Genomic DNA, 15,916 nt, shown 5'->3' with positions numbered 1-15,916 from the left:
CGGGGAGGTGAAACAAAATTCTTCCTCTGTAAGCCATGCATGTCGTAAGAGGCAACTAAAATACCAGGAGCAAGGGGCAGTAACCCTTTCTCCTGTAATTTAAAGAGAGAAATATTCGTTTTCCTCTTCAGGTCACCCTGCCTCAGTGGGATACGGCCGGGTCATTGAAAGAAAAAAAAAAATATATAAACTTGCAGCAGTAACTCTGAACACTTTTCACTTAATCTCTGGAGGCCTTCCAGCTGGCAGAGGCTCCTGGGCTGTACCCCCTAGTGAGGCTCAGGTTAGAGTATGCAGGGGAGAGGGAGATTATTTCCCAGTAGAAGTAGGCCTTAGACAGGAATGCATGATGTCTCCATGGTTGTCCAATACAGCCTCTCCTCACTTAGCGACACACTTGTTTACTGACGACTCAGACTTACGATTGGCTCTCTGACCAGTATGCATACCTAAATAATGTATATTAAGAACTGATTTCCTCTATTCTGTTTATTACAATATACAGTACACCACTGAATAAACATTTAAAAATATATTAAAAATGTTATGAATGATGAAAAGGTGACATTAAAACAATATCAAAGATGGTTGACACAAACCCATTATAGTATGCTCCTCACTTAGCGACGAATTGGTTTACCGATGTGGTCTTAGGGATGGAACTCCGTTGTTAAGTGAGGAGAGGCTGTATATTTATAGATGATGTTGTAACAGAAGTGAATGCTTGGGTGTTGACAAGAGGTGTGGGATTAAGAGACAAAGAATCTAACATAAAACAGGAGTTGACACAGCTGCTTTTTGCCAATAACACTGTGCTTTTAGGAGATTCTGAAGAGAAGTTGCAGAGGTTGGTGGACGAGTTTGGAAGGGTATGTAAAAGAAGGAAATTAAAAGTGTACATAGGGAAGAGCAAGGTGATGAGGATGACAAAAAAATTAGGATATCAGATTGGAGGAAGGGAGTACAAAGTGAATGAATAGTGTATTTGGGAGTGGACTTGTCAGCAAATGGGTCTATGAAAGACAAGGTGAATCAGAACTGAAGAGAAAAAAAAAGGTAAATGGTACACTCAGGAATCTGTGGAGACAAATAATGTTATCTACAGAAGCAAAGAAAGGAATATATGAGAGTATAGTGGTACCAATATGGGCGTGAAGAATGGGTGGTGAATGCTGCAACAAGGATGGAGAAAGTGGAGATGTCGTGGATGAGGGCAACATGCGAAGTAAATATTATGCAGAGAATCCAGAACTTGGAGATTAGGAGAAGGTGCAGGGTTTCTAAAATTGTTTATTTTCCAGAGGGCAGAGGTGGGGGTTGTTGAGGTGGTTCAGACATTTAGAGAGAACAGAACAGAGTAGAATGATTTGGAGGGTGTATAAATCTGTAATGGAAGGAAGGCGGGGTAGGGGTCGTCCTAGGAAAGGTTGGAGGGAGGGGGGTAAAGGTGGTTTTGTGCGCAAGAGGCTTGGACTTCCAGCAAGCATGCACGAGCGTGTTAGACAGGAGCAAGGAGGCAAATAGTTTTTATGACTTGATGTGCTGTTGGAGTAGGTAGTAGGTTGGTATACAGCAACCGCCCAGGGAGGTACTACCGTCCTGCCAAGTGAGTGTAAAACGAAAGCCTGTAATTGTTTTACATGATGGCAGAATTGCTGGTGTCCTTTTTTCTGTCTCATAAACATGCAAGATTTCAGGCACGTCTTGCTGCTTCTACTTACACTTATGTCACACTACATATACATGTACAAGCATATATATACACACCCCTCTGGATTTTCTGCTATTTTCTTTCTAGTTCTTGTTGTTCTTTATTTCCTCTTATCTCCATGGGGAAGTGGAACAGAATTCTTCCTCCGTAAGCCATGCGTGTTGTAAGAGGCGACTAAAATGCCGGGGGCAAGGGGCTAGTAACCCCTTCTCTTGTATAAATTACTAAATTTAAGAAGAGCAACTTTCGTTTTTCTTTTTGGGCCACCCTGCCTTGGTGGGATACTGCCGGTTTGTTGAAAAAAATGTGCTGTTGGAGTGTAAGCAAAGTAACATTTATGAAGGGATTCAGGGAAACTGGTTCGCTGGACTTGAGTCCTGGAGGTGGGAAGTACAGCACCTTCACTTTGAAGGAGGGGTGAAGATATGTTGCAGTTTTTTAACTATAGTGTAGGTGCACCTCTGGCAAAACAGCGATGGAATGAATGATGATTAAAGTGTTTCTTTTTTTCCGGGTCAGCCTGCCTCGGTGGGAAATGGCTGATGTGTTAATAAAAAAGATTAAGTAAATAGAGCAAATTGAGTAATAAATGGCTACCAAAGTTAAGAAATTTAAGTCATGAGAAAAGGCTGACTGATAGGAGGAAAAAGAGGAGGCATAACTGAGTACCTGCAGTAGGGACAACAAGAGGTCACATTTGAAAATTGAGGGACAAAGTGAAGCTAAAGTAATAACAGAAATTTCTTTTTTTTTGTAAACGGAGTGGTTGACCAAACAAATGACTTAAAAAAGGATGTTGTAATTGCTACTAACAATGGCAATTTAAAAAAATCACAAGATGTAAAAATTGTTGAAGACAGGACACCACAAGCATAGCTTTGCTCCTAAAGCTACTAATAGATGCTGTAATTACAAATAGGTCAAGTAATTAGAAACTGACATGTTTATCACCCATGCACACAAGTCAACAAGCCACTTAACTATCTTGCTGAATCAGAAGCATCCGTCAGTCAAGGCATCAGTGCAGTTAAAAATAAAACACAAGAATACCATAAAAAATTTTAAGGTAAGGAATTTGTTTTCCTTTTAACAACATAAAATCACTGCACACTTTACATACAGTCATTACAAATTGTTTTAAGCAAGTTTTTTTTTATTTTTCAAAACCTTCAGATACTAATTTTTCAAAACTTTCATATGCCGATTTTTCCAAAATCTTAAATAGATCCAACCGTATAAACAGAATCACATGAGAAACAAAACTGGGCAAGTACAAAACAATGCTTCACTATCTACACAAGAGTTTCAGAGTTTTCTCAGGACTTTCATTATCACATGCATTACACCAATAAATTTTCCAAGGTACTACTTATTATTAGCACTATTGTATATCTATAATAAATGAATTAATAATTTGCAATGTAAGAAACCAAACATAATCCTTTATAAGAGAAAACACTTATAATTTCACCAGAAAAGATAAACAGAGTATTTCATGACTGGCTAATGCCTGGTGAGATAAACTGCCTTATCTTTAAGTGACTGGCCAATGTCATCACCTTCACTTTGTCATAACAATGTTGGGCCTTTACCAACAAAGCACCATGAGTACGGAAAATAGTTGTGTATCTTTTAATATCCTATACTGTATATCCAGAAGTGATAAAGTCTAACTTAAATATCTGTGTATGAAAATGAAGAGGAGGGATATGGGGAGGAGAAAATTGTATTCATTATTCGTGCAAAAAAAAGGATAGAATACAAAACCTGCTAAAAAATGTTTATTCATATACTAGCTAATCTATTCCTAATGAAGTTATAATAAGCAGTTTTGTAATTATATACCTAAACTAAAGCACAAAGTATGTTATATGGTAAATATCATTACTTTTTTTCATTGATCATTATCTGCAGCTTTAGCTACACAATTTCACAATTTTACCATATACATAAAAAGCACAGTGTCATCAGTCACAGTTGCTCTTTGCTGATGACACTGCTTTTGGGAGATTCTGAAGAGAAGTTGCAGAGGTTGGTGGATGAGTTTGGTAGGGTATGTAAAAAGAAGAAGAAAATAAAAGTGAATACAGAAAAAAGTAAGGTGATGAGGATAACAGAAAAATTACGTGATGAAATATTGGATATCAGATTGGAGGAGAGTATGGAGGAGGTGAATGTAATGAGATATTTAGGAGTGGACGTGCCAGCAGATGGGTCTATGAATGATGAGGTGAATCATAGAATTGATGAAGGGAAAAAGGTGAGTGGTGCACTTAGGAGTCTGTGGAGACAAAGAACTTTGCCAATGGAAGCAAAGAGGGGAATGTATGAGAATATAGCTATACCAATGCACTTATATGGGTGTGAAACATGGGTGGTGAATGCTGCAACAAGGAGAAGGCTGGAGGCAGTGGAGATGTCATGTCTGAGAGCAATGTGTGGTGTGAATATAATGCAGAAAATTTGTAGTTTGGAAATTAGAAGTAGGTGTGGGATTACCAAAATTATTATCCAGAGGGCTGAGGAGGGGTTGTTGAGGTGGTTCAGACACAGAGAGGATGGAAGGAAATAGAATGTCTTTGAGAGTGTATAAATCTGTAGTGGAGGGAAGGCAGGGTAGGGGTCGGCCTAGAAAAGGTTGGAGGGAGGGGATAGAGGAGGTTTTGTGTGCTAGGGGCTTGGACTTCCAGCAAGCATGCATGAGCGTATTTGAGAGAAGTGGAGACAAATGGTTTTTAATACTTGACGTGCTGTTGTAGTGTGAGCAAGGTACCATTTATGAAAGGATTCAGGGAAACTGGCAGGCCGGACTTGAGTCCTGGAGATGGGAAGTACAGTGTCTGCACTCTGAAGGAGAGGTGTTAATGTTGCAGTTTTATAACTGTAGTGTACGCATGCCTCTGGCAAGACAGTGATGGAATGAATGATGATGAAAGTTTTTCTTTTTTGGGCCACCCTGCCTTGGTGGGAAGCTGCCGCTCTGTTAATAATACAAAAATATTAATAAATAAAGAGCTGAGGGACCAAGTTCAGGACTCCAGAATACAAATAATTCATGGTACACATTGTGTTGAGAGCAGGTATAAATGGTGAAATTTGTGGCTCCACTGTTTTAACCTGAAGTTTTTACATCCTGATCCAATTGCTACAATCTGTATGGATGTTTTTACATCTCAGAATATACTGTTTTAATTTTTCAGAATGCACTTCAGTACTTATTGTAATTCTATTATTTTCACATTTAGCATGCCAAATCTTGGGCATGTTTGATTAGAAGTTGAAGGTAAAGTCAGTGCAAGCCATGTTAAGGATGCCAACATTGCTTGTGCTTTTGTCTCTACCTGGACTGCTGCTATGTACCAGACTAGCACAATGCAAACCACAGTCTTGTACAGTATGTACATATTTCTTTCTCTCTTTCGACAAATCGGCCATATCCCATCGAAGCAGGGAGGCCCAAAAACAAAAGTTTCTCTTCTTAACTTTGGTAATGTATACAGGAAAAGGGGTTACTAGCCCTTTGCTCCTGGCATTTTAGTTGCCTCTTACGGCATGCATAGCTTACGGAGGAAGAATTCTGTTCCACTTTCCCATGGAGATAAGAGGAAATAAGCAAGAACTATTAAGAAAATAGAAGATAACCCAGAGAGGTGTGTATATATATGCTTGTAAATGTATGTGTAGTGTGACCTAAGTGTAAGTAGAAGTAACAAGTCGTACCTGAAATCTTGCATGTTTACGAGACAGAAAAAAGACACCAGCAATCGTACCATCATGTAAAACAAATACAGGCTTCCATTTCACACTCACTTGGCTGGAGGGTAGTGCCTCTCTGGGCAGTTGCTGTCTTACCAAAGGAACTGTCTAGGGTATGCACATATGTACACACAATTTTTTCTTTATCATATTAAGTACTGGTACCCTTTTACATATACACAAATATGAAATGGGATGAGAATCTTTCCTCCATAAGCCATGTGTTTTAAGAGGTGGCTAAATTGCCGAGAGCAAGGGGCTAGTAATCCATTCTGTATACATTACTAAATTTAAGAAAAAAACTTTTTTTTAGGCCACCCTTCCTCGGTGATATACAGCTAGTTCGTTGAAAAAAAAGAGTAGAGAGAGGAAATGAAATGACGCTGAGCGCTCTAATTAACATTAATGGTTAACATTAGATGAAAAACTAGAAATGATAAAAAACATGAAGATGGTGCATCTCTTGCTAAAATAGCACGTGACAAGAAAATGAACAACGCATCATTACATGCATACATAAGGAATACATAAGGAATACATACGAAAAAGAGGATAAATAAGTATACAAGATATGATGTAGGGCGAAATGACAGTAGTTTGTTGGATTATGTGTTGGTAGATAAAAGACTGTTGAGTAGACTTCAGGATGTACATGTTTATAGAGGGGCCACAGATATATCAGATCACTTTCTAGTTGTAGCTACACTGAGAGTAAAAGGTAGATGGGATACAAGGAGAATAGAAGTATCAGGGAAGAGAGAGGTGAAGGTTTATAAACTAAAAGAGGAGGCAGTTAGGGTAAGATATAAACAGCTATTGGAGGATAGATGGGCTAATGAGAGCATAAGCAATGGGGTCGAAGAGGTATGGGGTAGGTTTAAAAATGTAGTGTTAGAGTGTTCAGCAGAAGTTTGTGGTTACAGGAAAGTGGATGCGGGAGGGAAGAAAAGCGATTGGTGGAATGATGATGTAAAGAGAGTAGTAAGGGAGAAAAAGTTAGCATATGAGAAGTTTTTACAAAGTAGAAGTGATGCAAGGAGGGAAGAGTATATGGAGAATAAGAGAGGTTAAGAGAGTGGTGAAGCAATGTAAAAAGAGAGCAAATGAGAGAGTGGGTGAGATGTTATCAACAAATTTTGTTGAAAATAAGAAAAAGTTTTGGAGTGAGATTAACAAGTTAAGAAAGCCTAGAGAACAAATGGATTTGTCAGTTAAAAATAGGAGAGGAGAGTTATTAAATGGAGAGTTAGAGGTATTGGGAAGATGGAGGGAATATTTTGAGGAATTGTTAAATGTTGATGAAGATAGGGAAGCTGTGATTTCGTGTATAGGACAGGGAGGAATAACATCTTGTAGGAGTGAGGAAGAGCCAGTTGTGAGTGTGGGGGAAGTTCGTGAGGCAGTAGGTAGAATGAAAGGGGGTAAGGCAGCCGGGATTGATGGGATAAAGATAGAAATGTTAAAAGCAGGTGGGGATATAGTTTTGGAGTGGTTGGTGCAATTATTTAATAAATGTATGGAAGAGGGTAAGATACCTAGGGATTGGCAGAGAGCATGCATAGTTCCTTTGTATAAAGGCAAAGGGGATAAAAGAGAGTGCAAAAATTATAGGGGGATAAGTCTGCTGAGTATACCTGGTAAAGTGTAAGGTAGAGTTATTATTGAAAGAATTAAAAGTAAGACGGAGAATAGGATAGCAGAAGAACAAGGAGGCTTTAGGAAAGGTAGGGGGTGTGTGGACCAGGTGTTTACAGTGAAACATACAAGTGAACAGTATTTAGATAAGGCTAAAGAGGTCTTTGTGGCATTTATGGATTTGGAAAAGGCGTATGACAGGGTGGATAGGGGGGCAATGTGGCAGATGTTGCAAGTGTATGGTGTAGGAGGTAGGTTACTGAAAGCAGTGGAGAGTTTTTACGAGGATAGTGAGGCTCAAGTTAGAGTATGTAGGAAAGAGGGAAATTTTTTCCCAGTAAAAGTAGGCCTTAGACAAGGATGTGTGATGTCACCGTGGTTGTTTAATATATTTATAGATGGGGTTGTAAGAGAAGTAAATGTGAGGGTCTTGGCAAGAGGTGTGGAGTTAAAAGATAAAGAATCACACACAAAGTGAGAGTTGTCACAGCTGCTCTTTGCTGATGACACTGTGCTCTTGGGAGATTCTGAAGAGAAGTTGCAGAGATTGGTGGATGAATTTGGTAGGGTGTGCAAAAGAAGAAAATTAAAGGTGAATACAGGAAAGAGTAAGGTTATGAGGATAACAAAAAGATTAGGTGATGAAAGATTGAATATCAGATTGGAGGGAGAGAGTATAGAGGAGGTGAATGTATTCAGATATTTGGGAGTGGACGTGTCAGAGGATGGGTCTATGAAAGATGAAGTGAATCATAGAATTGATGAGGGGAAAAGAGTGAGTGGTGCACTTAGGAGTCTGTGGAAACAAAGAACTTTGTCCTTGGAGGCAAAGAGGGGAATGTATGAGAGTATAGTTTTACCAACGCTCTTATATGGGTGTGAAGCATGGGTGATGAATGTTGCAGCGAGGAGAAGGCTGGAGGCAGTGGAGATGTCATGTCTGAGGGCAATGTGTGGTGTGAATATAATGCAGAGAATTCGTAGTTTGGAAGTTAGGAGGAGGTGCGGGATTACCAAAACTGTTGTCCAGAGGGCTGAGGAAGGGTTGTTGAGGTGGTTCGGACATGTAAAGAGAATGGAGCGAAACAGAATGACTTCAAGAGTGTATCAGTCTGTAGTGGAAGGAAGGCGGGGTAGGGGTCGGCCTAGGAAAGGTTGGAGAGAGGGGGTAAAGGAGGTTTTGTGTGCGAGGGGCTTGGACTTCCAGCAGGCATGCGTGAGCGTATTTGATAGGAGTGAATGGAGACAAATGGTTTTTAATACTTGACGTGCTGTTGGAGTGTGAGCAAAGTAACATTTATGAAGGGGTTCAGGGAAACCGGCAGGCCGGACTTGAGTCCTGGAGATGGGAAGTACAGTGCCTGCACTCTGAAGGAGGGGTGTTAATGTTGCAGTTTAAAAACTGTAGTGTAAAGCATCCTTCTGGCAAGACAGTGATGGAGTGAATGACGGTGAAAGTTTTTCTTTTTCGGGCCACCCTGCCTTGGTGGGAATCGGCCAGTGTGATGATAAAAAAAAAAAAAAAAAAAAATATATAGACAAGTTAAGAAGACATGGAATGGTTACAGCAACTTATGTATAAAAAGTGATTGTTAAAAAATGTAGTTCTGAAATGGATAATGTGGAACATCCTTTAATATTATAGACTGAAAACTGTAGCCAGCAAAGAATTCCATTAAGTCCGATGACGATTCAAGCTAAAGCAACAAGTTTCTATTCACTGTTAAATAAAAGAAAATGGCAATGAAGGGGGAAAGTTTTTTAGCAAGTCGTGGCTGGTGTTTCAGCTTTAAAAAGTGTATGGGAACTCCATAATGTTCGAATTACTGGTCAAAGTGCCAGTGCAGACAACGAGGTAACTGCAAGATTTCCTAATGATCTAAAAAAATTTATTGAAGAAAATGGTTACAAAGATGAGTAAATTCTTTACGCAGATGAAACAAGTTTGTTTTGAAAGATGCTGTCATGTACTTATTTGGTGGGAAAAGAATGTATTCACAACTAGGATATAAATTCACCAAAAAACCATTTAATGCTTTTATTAGGTGGGAATGCATTTGATGACTAATTGAAGCCTATGCTGGTATACAGAGTGGAAAATCCAAGAGCTCTTAAATTCTATTCAAAAAATGCTCTTCCCGTTATAAGGATGTCAAATAAGAAAGTCTAGGGTAACAAGACAATTGTTTAAAGATTGGTTTGCATATTATTTTTGCCCTGCAGTTGAATGTTTTTGCAAAGATAATGACATGGATCTTAAAATTTTGTTATTGGACAAAGCACCAGGTCATTCCACTTCTCTTCTTGACTTGAATGAAAAATGTCAATATAATTTTCCTGCCACAGAACACATCATCATTACAGCAGCCAATGGATCAGGGTGTCATTGCTACAGTAAGGCCTAATATTTAAGATTTACCTTTGTGCAAGCCACAAAAGTAAAAATGGGAGAAAATGCCATAAGCTTAAATGAATTTTGGAAAGATAACAACACCCAAAATGCAAATGAAAACATAAGTGAATCATGGCTTGAAGTAAGTGCAAGTAACATTAGAGTTGTTTGGCAATTTCTTTTACTGCAGTGTTCCAATGATTTTGCTGGTTTTGAATCCCTTAATGAAAATGCAATAACATTGTGCAGCTTGGGAAAGATCATCTCAGATTAGAAGCTCTGGATTGTGAAAATGTGCATCAATGCATTGACTTGCATTCTGATGACCTCGATGATACAACACTTGTGGAAATGGATCAACAAAGTTTAGATGAAGAAACAGGAAAATCAAGAAGAAAATGCTGCGCCCATGAAAGAATTCACACTGGATGCACTATCAACGTTAATTGTGAGAGTAGATGATGCTTGTGACTTTATGATGAATGCGGATCCAAACACTGAATGAGGCATTAGAGTTAGGCAGGTGTTATAAAATGATATTCAATATTGTAAAGATAGGTATACTGATAAGAAGAAAAAAAAAGTGACAACTACGTTGTTCAATTATTTTTCAAAATAAAAATTATCAGTTTCTTTACCATATGTAGGTACATTGTTTATTTTCAACTGGTGTAAAACATTTTAGTACTAGTTTTCATTTTTATCTTTTGTAATTTCTTTATTTGCAAATGTGTGTGCAAGAGCTTCGTATGCATTGATTTGTACGAAGCCAACGGCTAAATATTTTTGCAATTTTTTTTTTTATTAACACACTGGCCGATTCCCACCAAGGCAGGGTGGCCCGAAAAAGAAAAACTTTCACCATCATTCACTCCATCACTGTCTTGCCAGAAGGGTGTTTTACACTACAGTTTTTAAACTGCAACATTAACACCCCTCCTTCAGAGTGCAGGCACTGTACTTCCCATCTCCAGGACTCGAGTCTGGCCTGCCGGTTTCCCTGAACCCCTTCATAAATGTTACTTTGCTCACACTCCAACAGCACGTCAAGTATTAAAAACCATTTGCCTCCATTCACTCCTATCAAACACTCTCACGCATGCCTGCTGGAAGTCCAAGCCCCTCGCACACAAAACCTCCTTTACCCCCTCCCTCCAACCTTTCCTAGGCCGCCCCCTACCCCGCCTTCCTTCCACTACAGACTGATACACTCTTGAAGTCATTCTGTTTCGCTCCATTCTCTCTACATGTCTGAACCACCTCAACAGCCCTTCCTCAGCCCTCTGGACAACAGTTATGGTAATCCCGCACCTCCTCCTAACTTCCAAACTACGAATTCTCTGCATAATATTCACACCACACATTGCCCTTGGACATGACATCTCCACTGCTTCTACCCTTCTCCTTGCTGCAACATTCATCACCCATGCTTCACACCCATATATGAGCGTTGGTAAAACTATACTCTCATACATTCCCCTCTTTGCCTCCAAGGACAAAGTTCTTTGTCTCCACAGACTCCTAAGTGCACCACCCACCCTTTTCCCCTCATCAATTCTATGATTCATCTCATCTTTCATAGACCCATCCGCTGACACATCCACTCCCAAATATCTGAATACATTCACCTCCTCCATACTCTCTCCCTCCAATCTTTCATCACCTAATCTTTTTGTTATCCTCATAACCTTACTCTTTCCTGTATTCACTTTTAATTTTGTTCTTTTGCATACCCTACCAAATTCATCCACCAACCTCTGCAACTTCTCTTCAGAATCTCCCAAGAGCACAGTGTCATCAGCAAAGAGTAACTGTGACAACTCCCACTTTATGTGTGATTCTTTATCTTTTAACTCCACGCCTCTTGCCAAGACCCTCGCATTTACTTCTCTTACAACCCCATCTATAAATATATTAAACAACCACGGTGACATCACACATCCTTGTCTAAGGTCTACTTTTACTGGGAAATAATCTCCCTCTTTCCTACATACTCTAACTTGAGCCTCACTATCCTCGTAAAAACTCTTCACTGCTTTCAGTAACCTACCTCCTATACCATACACCTGCAGCATCTGCCACATTGCCCCCCTATCCACCGTGTCATATGCCTTTTCCAAATCCATAAATGCCACAAAAACCTCTTTAGCCTTATTTAAATACTGTTCACTTGTATGTTTCACTGTAAACACCTGGTCCACACACCCCCTACCTTTCCTAAAGCCTCTTTGTTCATCTGCTATCCTATTCTCCATCTTACTGTTAATTCTTTCAATACTAACTCTACTATACACTTTACCAGGTATACTCAACAGATTTCTTCTTTCAACGTACCAGGCGTATCCCACCGAGGTGGGGTGGCCCAAAAGAAAAAACTAAAGTTTCTCCTTTCAAATTTAGCAATGTATATAGGAGAAGGGGTTACTAGCCCCTTGCTCCCGGCATTTTAGTCGCCTCTTACGACACGCATGGCTTACGGAGGAAGAATTCTGTTCCACTTCCTCATGGAGATAAGAGGAAATAAACAAGAACTAGAACGAAAATAGAAGAAAACCCATAGGGGTATGTACATATATCCTTGTACATGTATGTGTAGTGTGACCTAAGTGTAAGTAAAAGTAGCAAGATGTACCTGAAATCTTGCATGTTTAAGAGACAGAAAAAAGGACACCAGCAATCCTACCATCATGTATAACAATTACAGGCTTTCGTTTTACACTCACTTGGCAGGACGGTAGTACCTCCCTGGGCTGTTGCTGTCTACCAACCTACCTATAACTCAACAGACTTATCCCCCTATAATTTTTGCACTCTCTTTTGTCCCCTTTGCCTTTATACAAAGGAACTATGCATGCTCTCTTCCATACATTTATTAAATTATTGCACCAACCACTCCAAAACTATATCCCCACCTGCTTTTAACATTTCTATCTTTATCCCATCAATCTCAGCTGCCTTACCCCCTTTCATTTTACCTACTGCCTCACGAACTTCCCCCACACTCACAACTGGCTCTTCCTCACTCCTACAAGATGTTATTCCTCCTTGCCCTATACACAAAACCACAGCTTCCCTATCTTCATCAGCATTTAACAATTCCTCAAAATATTCCCTCCATCTTCCCAATACCTCTAACTCTCCATTTAATAACTCTCCTCTCCTATTTTTAACTGACAAATCCATTTGTTCTCTAGGCTTCCTTAACTTGTTAATCTCACTCCAAAACTTTTTCTTATTTTCAACAAAATTTGTTGATATCTCACCCACTCTCTCATTTGCTCTCTTTTTACATTGCTTCACCACTCTCTTAACCTCTCTCTTTTTCTCCATATATTCTTCCCTCCTTGCATCACTTTTACTTTGTAAAAACTTCTCATATGCTAACTTTTTCCCCCTTACTACTCTCTTTACATCATCATTCCACCAATTGCTCCTCTTCCCTCCTGCACCCACTTTCCTGTAACCACAAACTTCTGCTGAACACACTAACACTACATTTTTAACCCGTAAACGGTCCAAGCAGATCTATGTTCACATGCATAGTGCTCCAAAAGTAGATCTACGTTTTTTTTTACATATTTTCAAATATATATAAAAAAAAAAGTAGATAAAAGTTTTTTTTACACGTTTTCAAATGTAAAAAAAGAGCTACTTTTTTTACATACTATCAAATGTTGAAAAAAACGTATATATACGTTTGGACCGTTTATGGGTTAAACCTACCCCATACCTCTTCGACCCCATTGCCTATGCTCTCATTAGCCCATCTATCCTCCAATAGCTCTTTATATCTTACCCTAACTGCCTCCTCTTTTAGTTTACAAACCTTCACCTCTCTCTTCACTGATGCTTCTGTTCTCCTTGTATCCCATCTACCTTTTACTCTCAGTGTAGCTACAACTAAAAAGTGATCTGATATATCTGTGGCCCCCCTATAAACATATACATCCTGAAGTCTACTCAACAGTCTTACCTACCAAAACATAATCCAACAAATTACTGTCATTTTGCCCTACATCACATCTTGTATACTTATTTATCCTCTTTTTCTTAAAATATGTATTACCTATAACTAAACCCCTTTCTATACAAAGTTCAGTCAAAGGGCTCCCATCATCATTTACACCTTGCACCCCAAACTTACCTACCACACCCTCTCTAAAAGTTTCTCCTACTTTAGCATTCAAATCCCCTACCACAATTACTCTCTCACTTGGTTCAAAGGTTCCTATACATTCACTTAACATCTCCCAAAATCTCTCTCTCTCCTCTACATTCCTCTCTTCTCCAGGTGCATATATGCTTATTATGACCCATTTTTCGCATCCAACCTTTACTTTAATCCACATAATCCTTGAATTTACACATTCATATTCTCTTTTCTCCTTCCATAACTGATCCTTCAACATTATTGCTACCCCTTCCTTAGCTCTAACTCTCTCAGATACTCCAGATTTAATCCCATTTATTTTTTCCCACCGAAACTCCCCTACCCCCTTCAGCTTTGTTTCGCTTAGGGCCAGGACATCCAACTTCTTTTCATTCATAACATCAGCAATCATCTGTTTCTTGTCATCTGCACTACATCCACGCACATTCAAGCATCCCAGTTTTATAAAGTTTTTCTTCTTCTCTTTTTTAGTAAATGTTTACAGGAGAAGGGGTTACTAGCCCATTGCTCCCGGCATTTTAGTCGCCTCATACGACACGCATGGCTTACGGACGAAAGATTCTTTTCCACTTCCCCATGGACAATAGAAGAAATAAAGAAGAACAAGAGCTATTTAGAAAAAGGAGAAAAACCTAGATGTATGTATATATATATACACATGTGCGTGTCTGAAGTGTGACCAAAGTGTAAGTAGGAGTAGCAAGATATCCCTGTTATCTAGCATATTTATGAGATAGAAAAAGACACCAGCAATCCTACCATCATGTAAAACAGTTACAGGTTTCTGTTTCACAGTCATCTGGCAGGATGGTAGTACTTCCCTGGGTGGCTGCTGTCTACCAACCTACTACCTACGATTTAATGACGAATTTAATTGTATTGTTGGAACGCATTACATTAAAATACATACCTTGATCAGTACGGTACTGTATAGTACGATATTTGTTTGACACCACATTAACCATACTATGCAACATATTACTGTATATAAAATTCACAAAACAATGCCAATCAGGAAATTCGACTAATCTCTCCTGGAATACCCTGTGACAAATAAATTTTGTAGTTAAGCAGAATGTTACATGATAATATCAGTAAAGCAAATACACTTACTAGTATTTGCGAAAGCTGCTGCTGGTAATAAATATCCATTAATGAGGGAAGAGCACGAGCAAACATCCGTTATCACATATTTGTTACGATGACCACTTGTTAATAACACATGACCTCCTCTTACCTGTTGAAAGCATAATATGTCATTAATATTACTGTAAAGTTCCAAATGAGATAACTGTATCCTTTATTTATTTATTTATTTATTTACAATTTGAGCACACATACAGAGGTACAAAAAAATACAGATAAGAGCAGCATGCCAAAGCCACTTATACTATGCATAGCATTACGGGCTGGCTTAAAATTAACTTAAGATTAACTAAGCAATGATGAAATCAGTGATAAAACATTAATGTAAACAGATTATTATAAAGCACAAGTGAGTATTACAAAGACAGGTCATATGGTTGCATGCATTGTTGTACATTCAGTCGTATGGAGAATTCTGTTAGGTAGTGTATTTCAAAAATAGTAAAGTTAGATTGGGTTTTAGGTTTAACATTTATGTGATATAATTGTGAGAAACATTTAAGATATACAATTTATAAGGTTCAGTTATTCAGTATTTATTTGGATTTGAGTGAGTAAGTGATCTTTGAGAAGAGACTTGAATTTATAAACAGGTAGTGTTTCTTTTATATTTACAGGTAATGAATTCCAGATTTTAGGGCCTTTTATGTGCATTGAGTTTTTGCATAGTGTGAGATGGACACGAGGAACATCAAAGAGTGATCTGTGCCTTGTGTTATGGTCATGTGTTCTGTTGAGGTTGGCAAGGAGATGCTTGAGGGGAGGGTTAATATCAGAGTTAAGTGTTCTATGTATGTAATAGGTGCAGTATTAACCCTTTGACTGTCGCGGCCGTATATATACGTTTGCGAGGTACCGTGTTTGACGTATATATACTCATAAATTCTAGCGGCTTCAAATCAGGCAGGAGAAAGCTAGTAGGCCCACATGCGAGAGAATGGGTCTGTGTGGTCAGTGTGCACCACATAAAAAAAATCCTGGAGCACGCAGTGCATAATGAGAAAAAAAAAACTCCGACCGTTTTTTTTAATTAAAATGCCGACTTTGTGGTCTATTTTCGTATAGTATTTGTGGTTGTATTCTCGTTTTCTTGGTCTCATTTGAT

General features: G+C 38.8%; 1 protein-coding gene across 15 annotated transcripts in view; it reads right to left on the bottom strand.

Annotated features, from left to right (window-relative positions):
• LOC128704207 (uncharacterized protein C18orf19 homolog A) overlaps positions 1-15,916 on the bottom strand; it is a 96,149-nt gene that overhangs the window by 52,204 nt on the left and 28,029 nt on the right. For 13 of the 15 annotated variants that reach the window (XM_070099027.1, XM_070099029.1, XM_070099023.1 and 10 more), the window contains one exon: positions 14,779-14,902. In XM_070099027.1, the coding sequence (XP_069955128.1) occupies positions 14,779-14,902 (124 nt within the window). The other 2 variants (XM_070099038.1, XM_070099036.1) reach the window with 2 other exon arrangements.

Source organism: Cherax quadricarinatus, chromosome 66 (genome assembly GCF_038502225.1).
Source record: "Cherax quadricarinatus isolate ZL_2023a chromosome 66, ASM3850222v1, whole genome shotgun sequence".
In the NCBI taxonomy this organism is placed as follows: domain Eukaryota; kingdom Metazoa; phylum Arthropoda; class Malacostraca; order Decapoda; family Parastacidae; genus Cherax; species Cherax quadricarinatus.
Note: the sequence above shows the minus strand (reverse complement) of the source record. Positions and strands in the feature narration are given on the sequence as shown.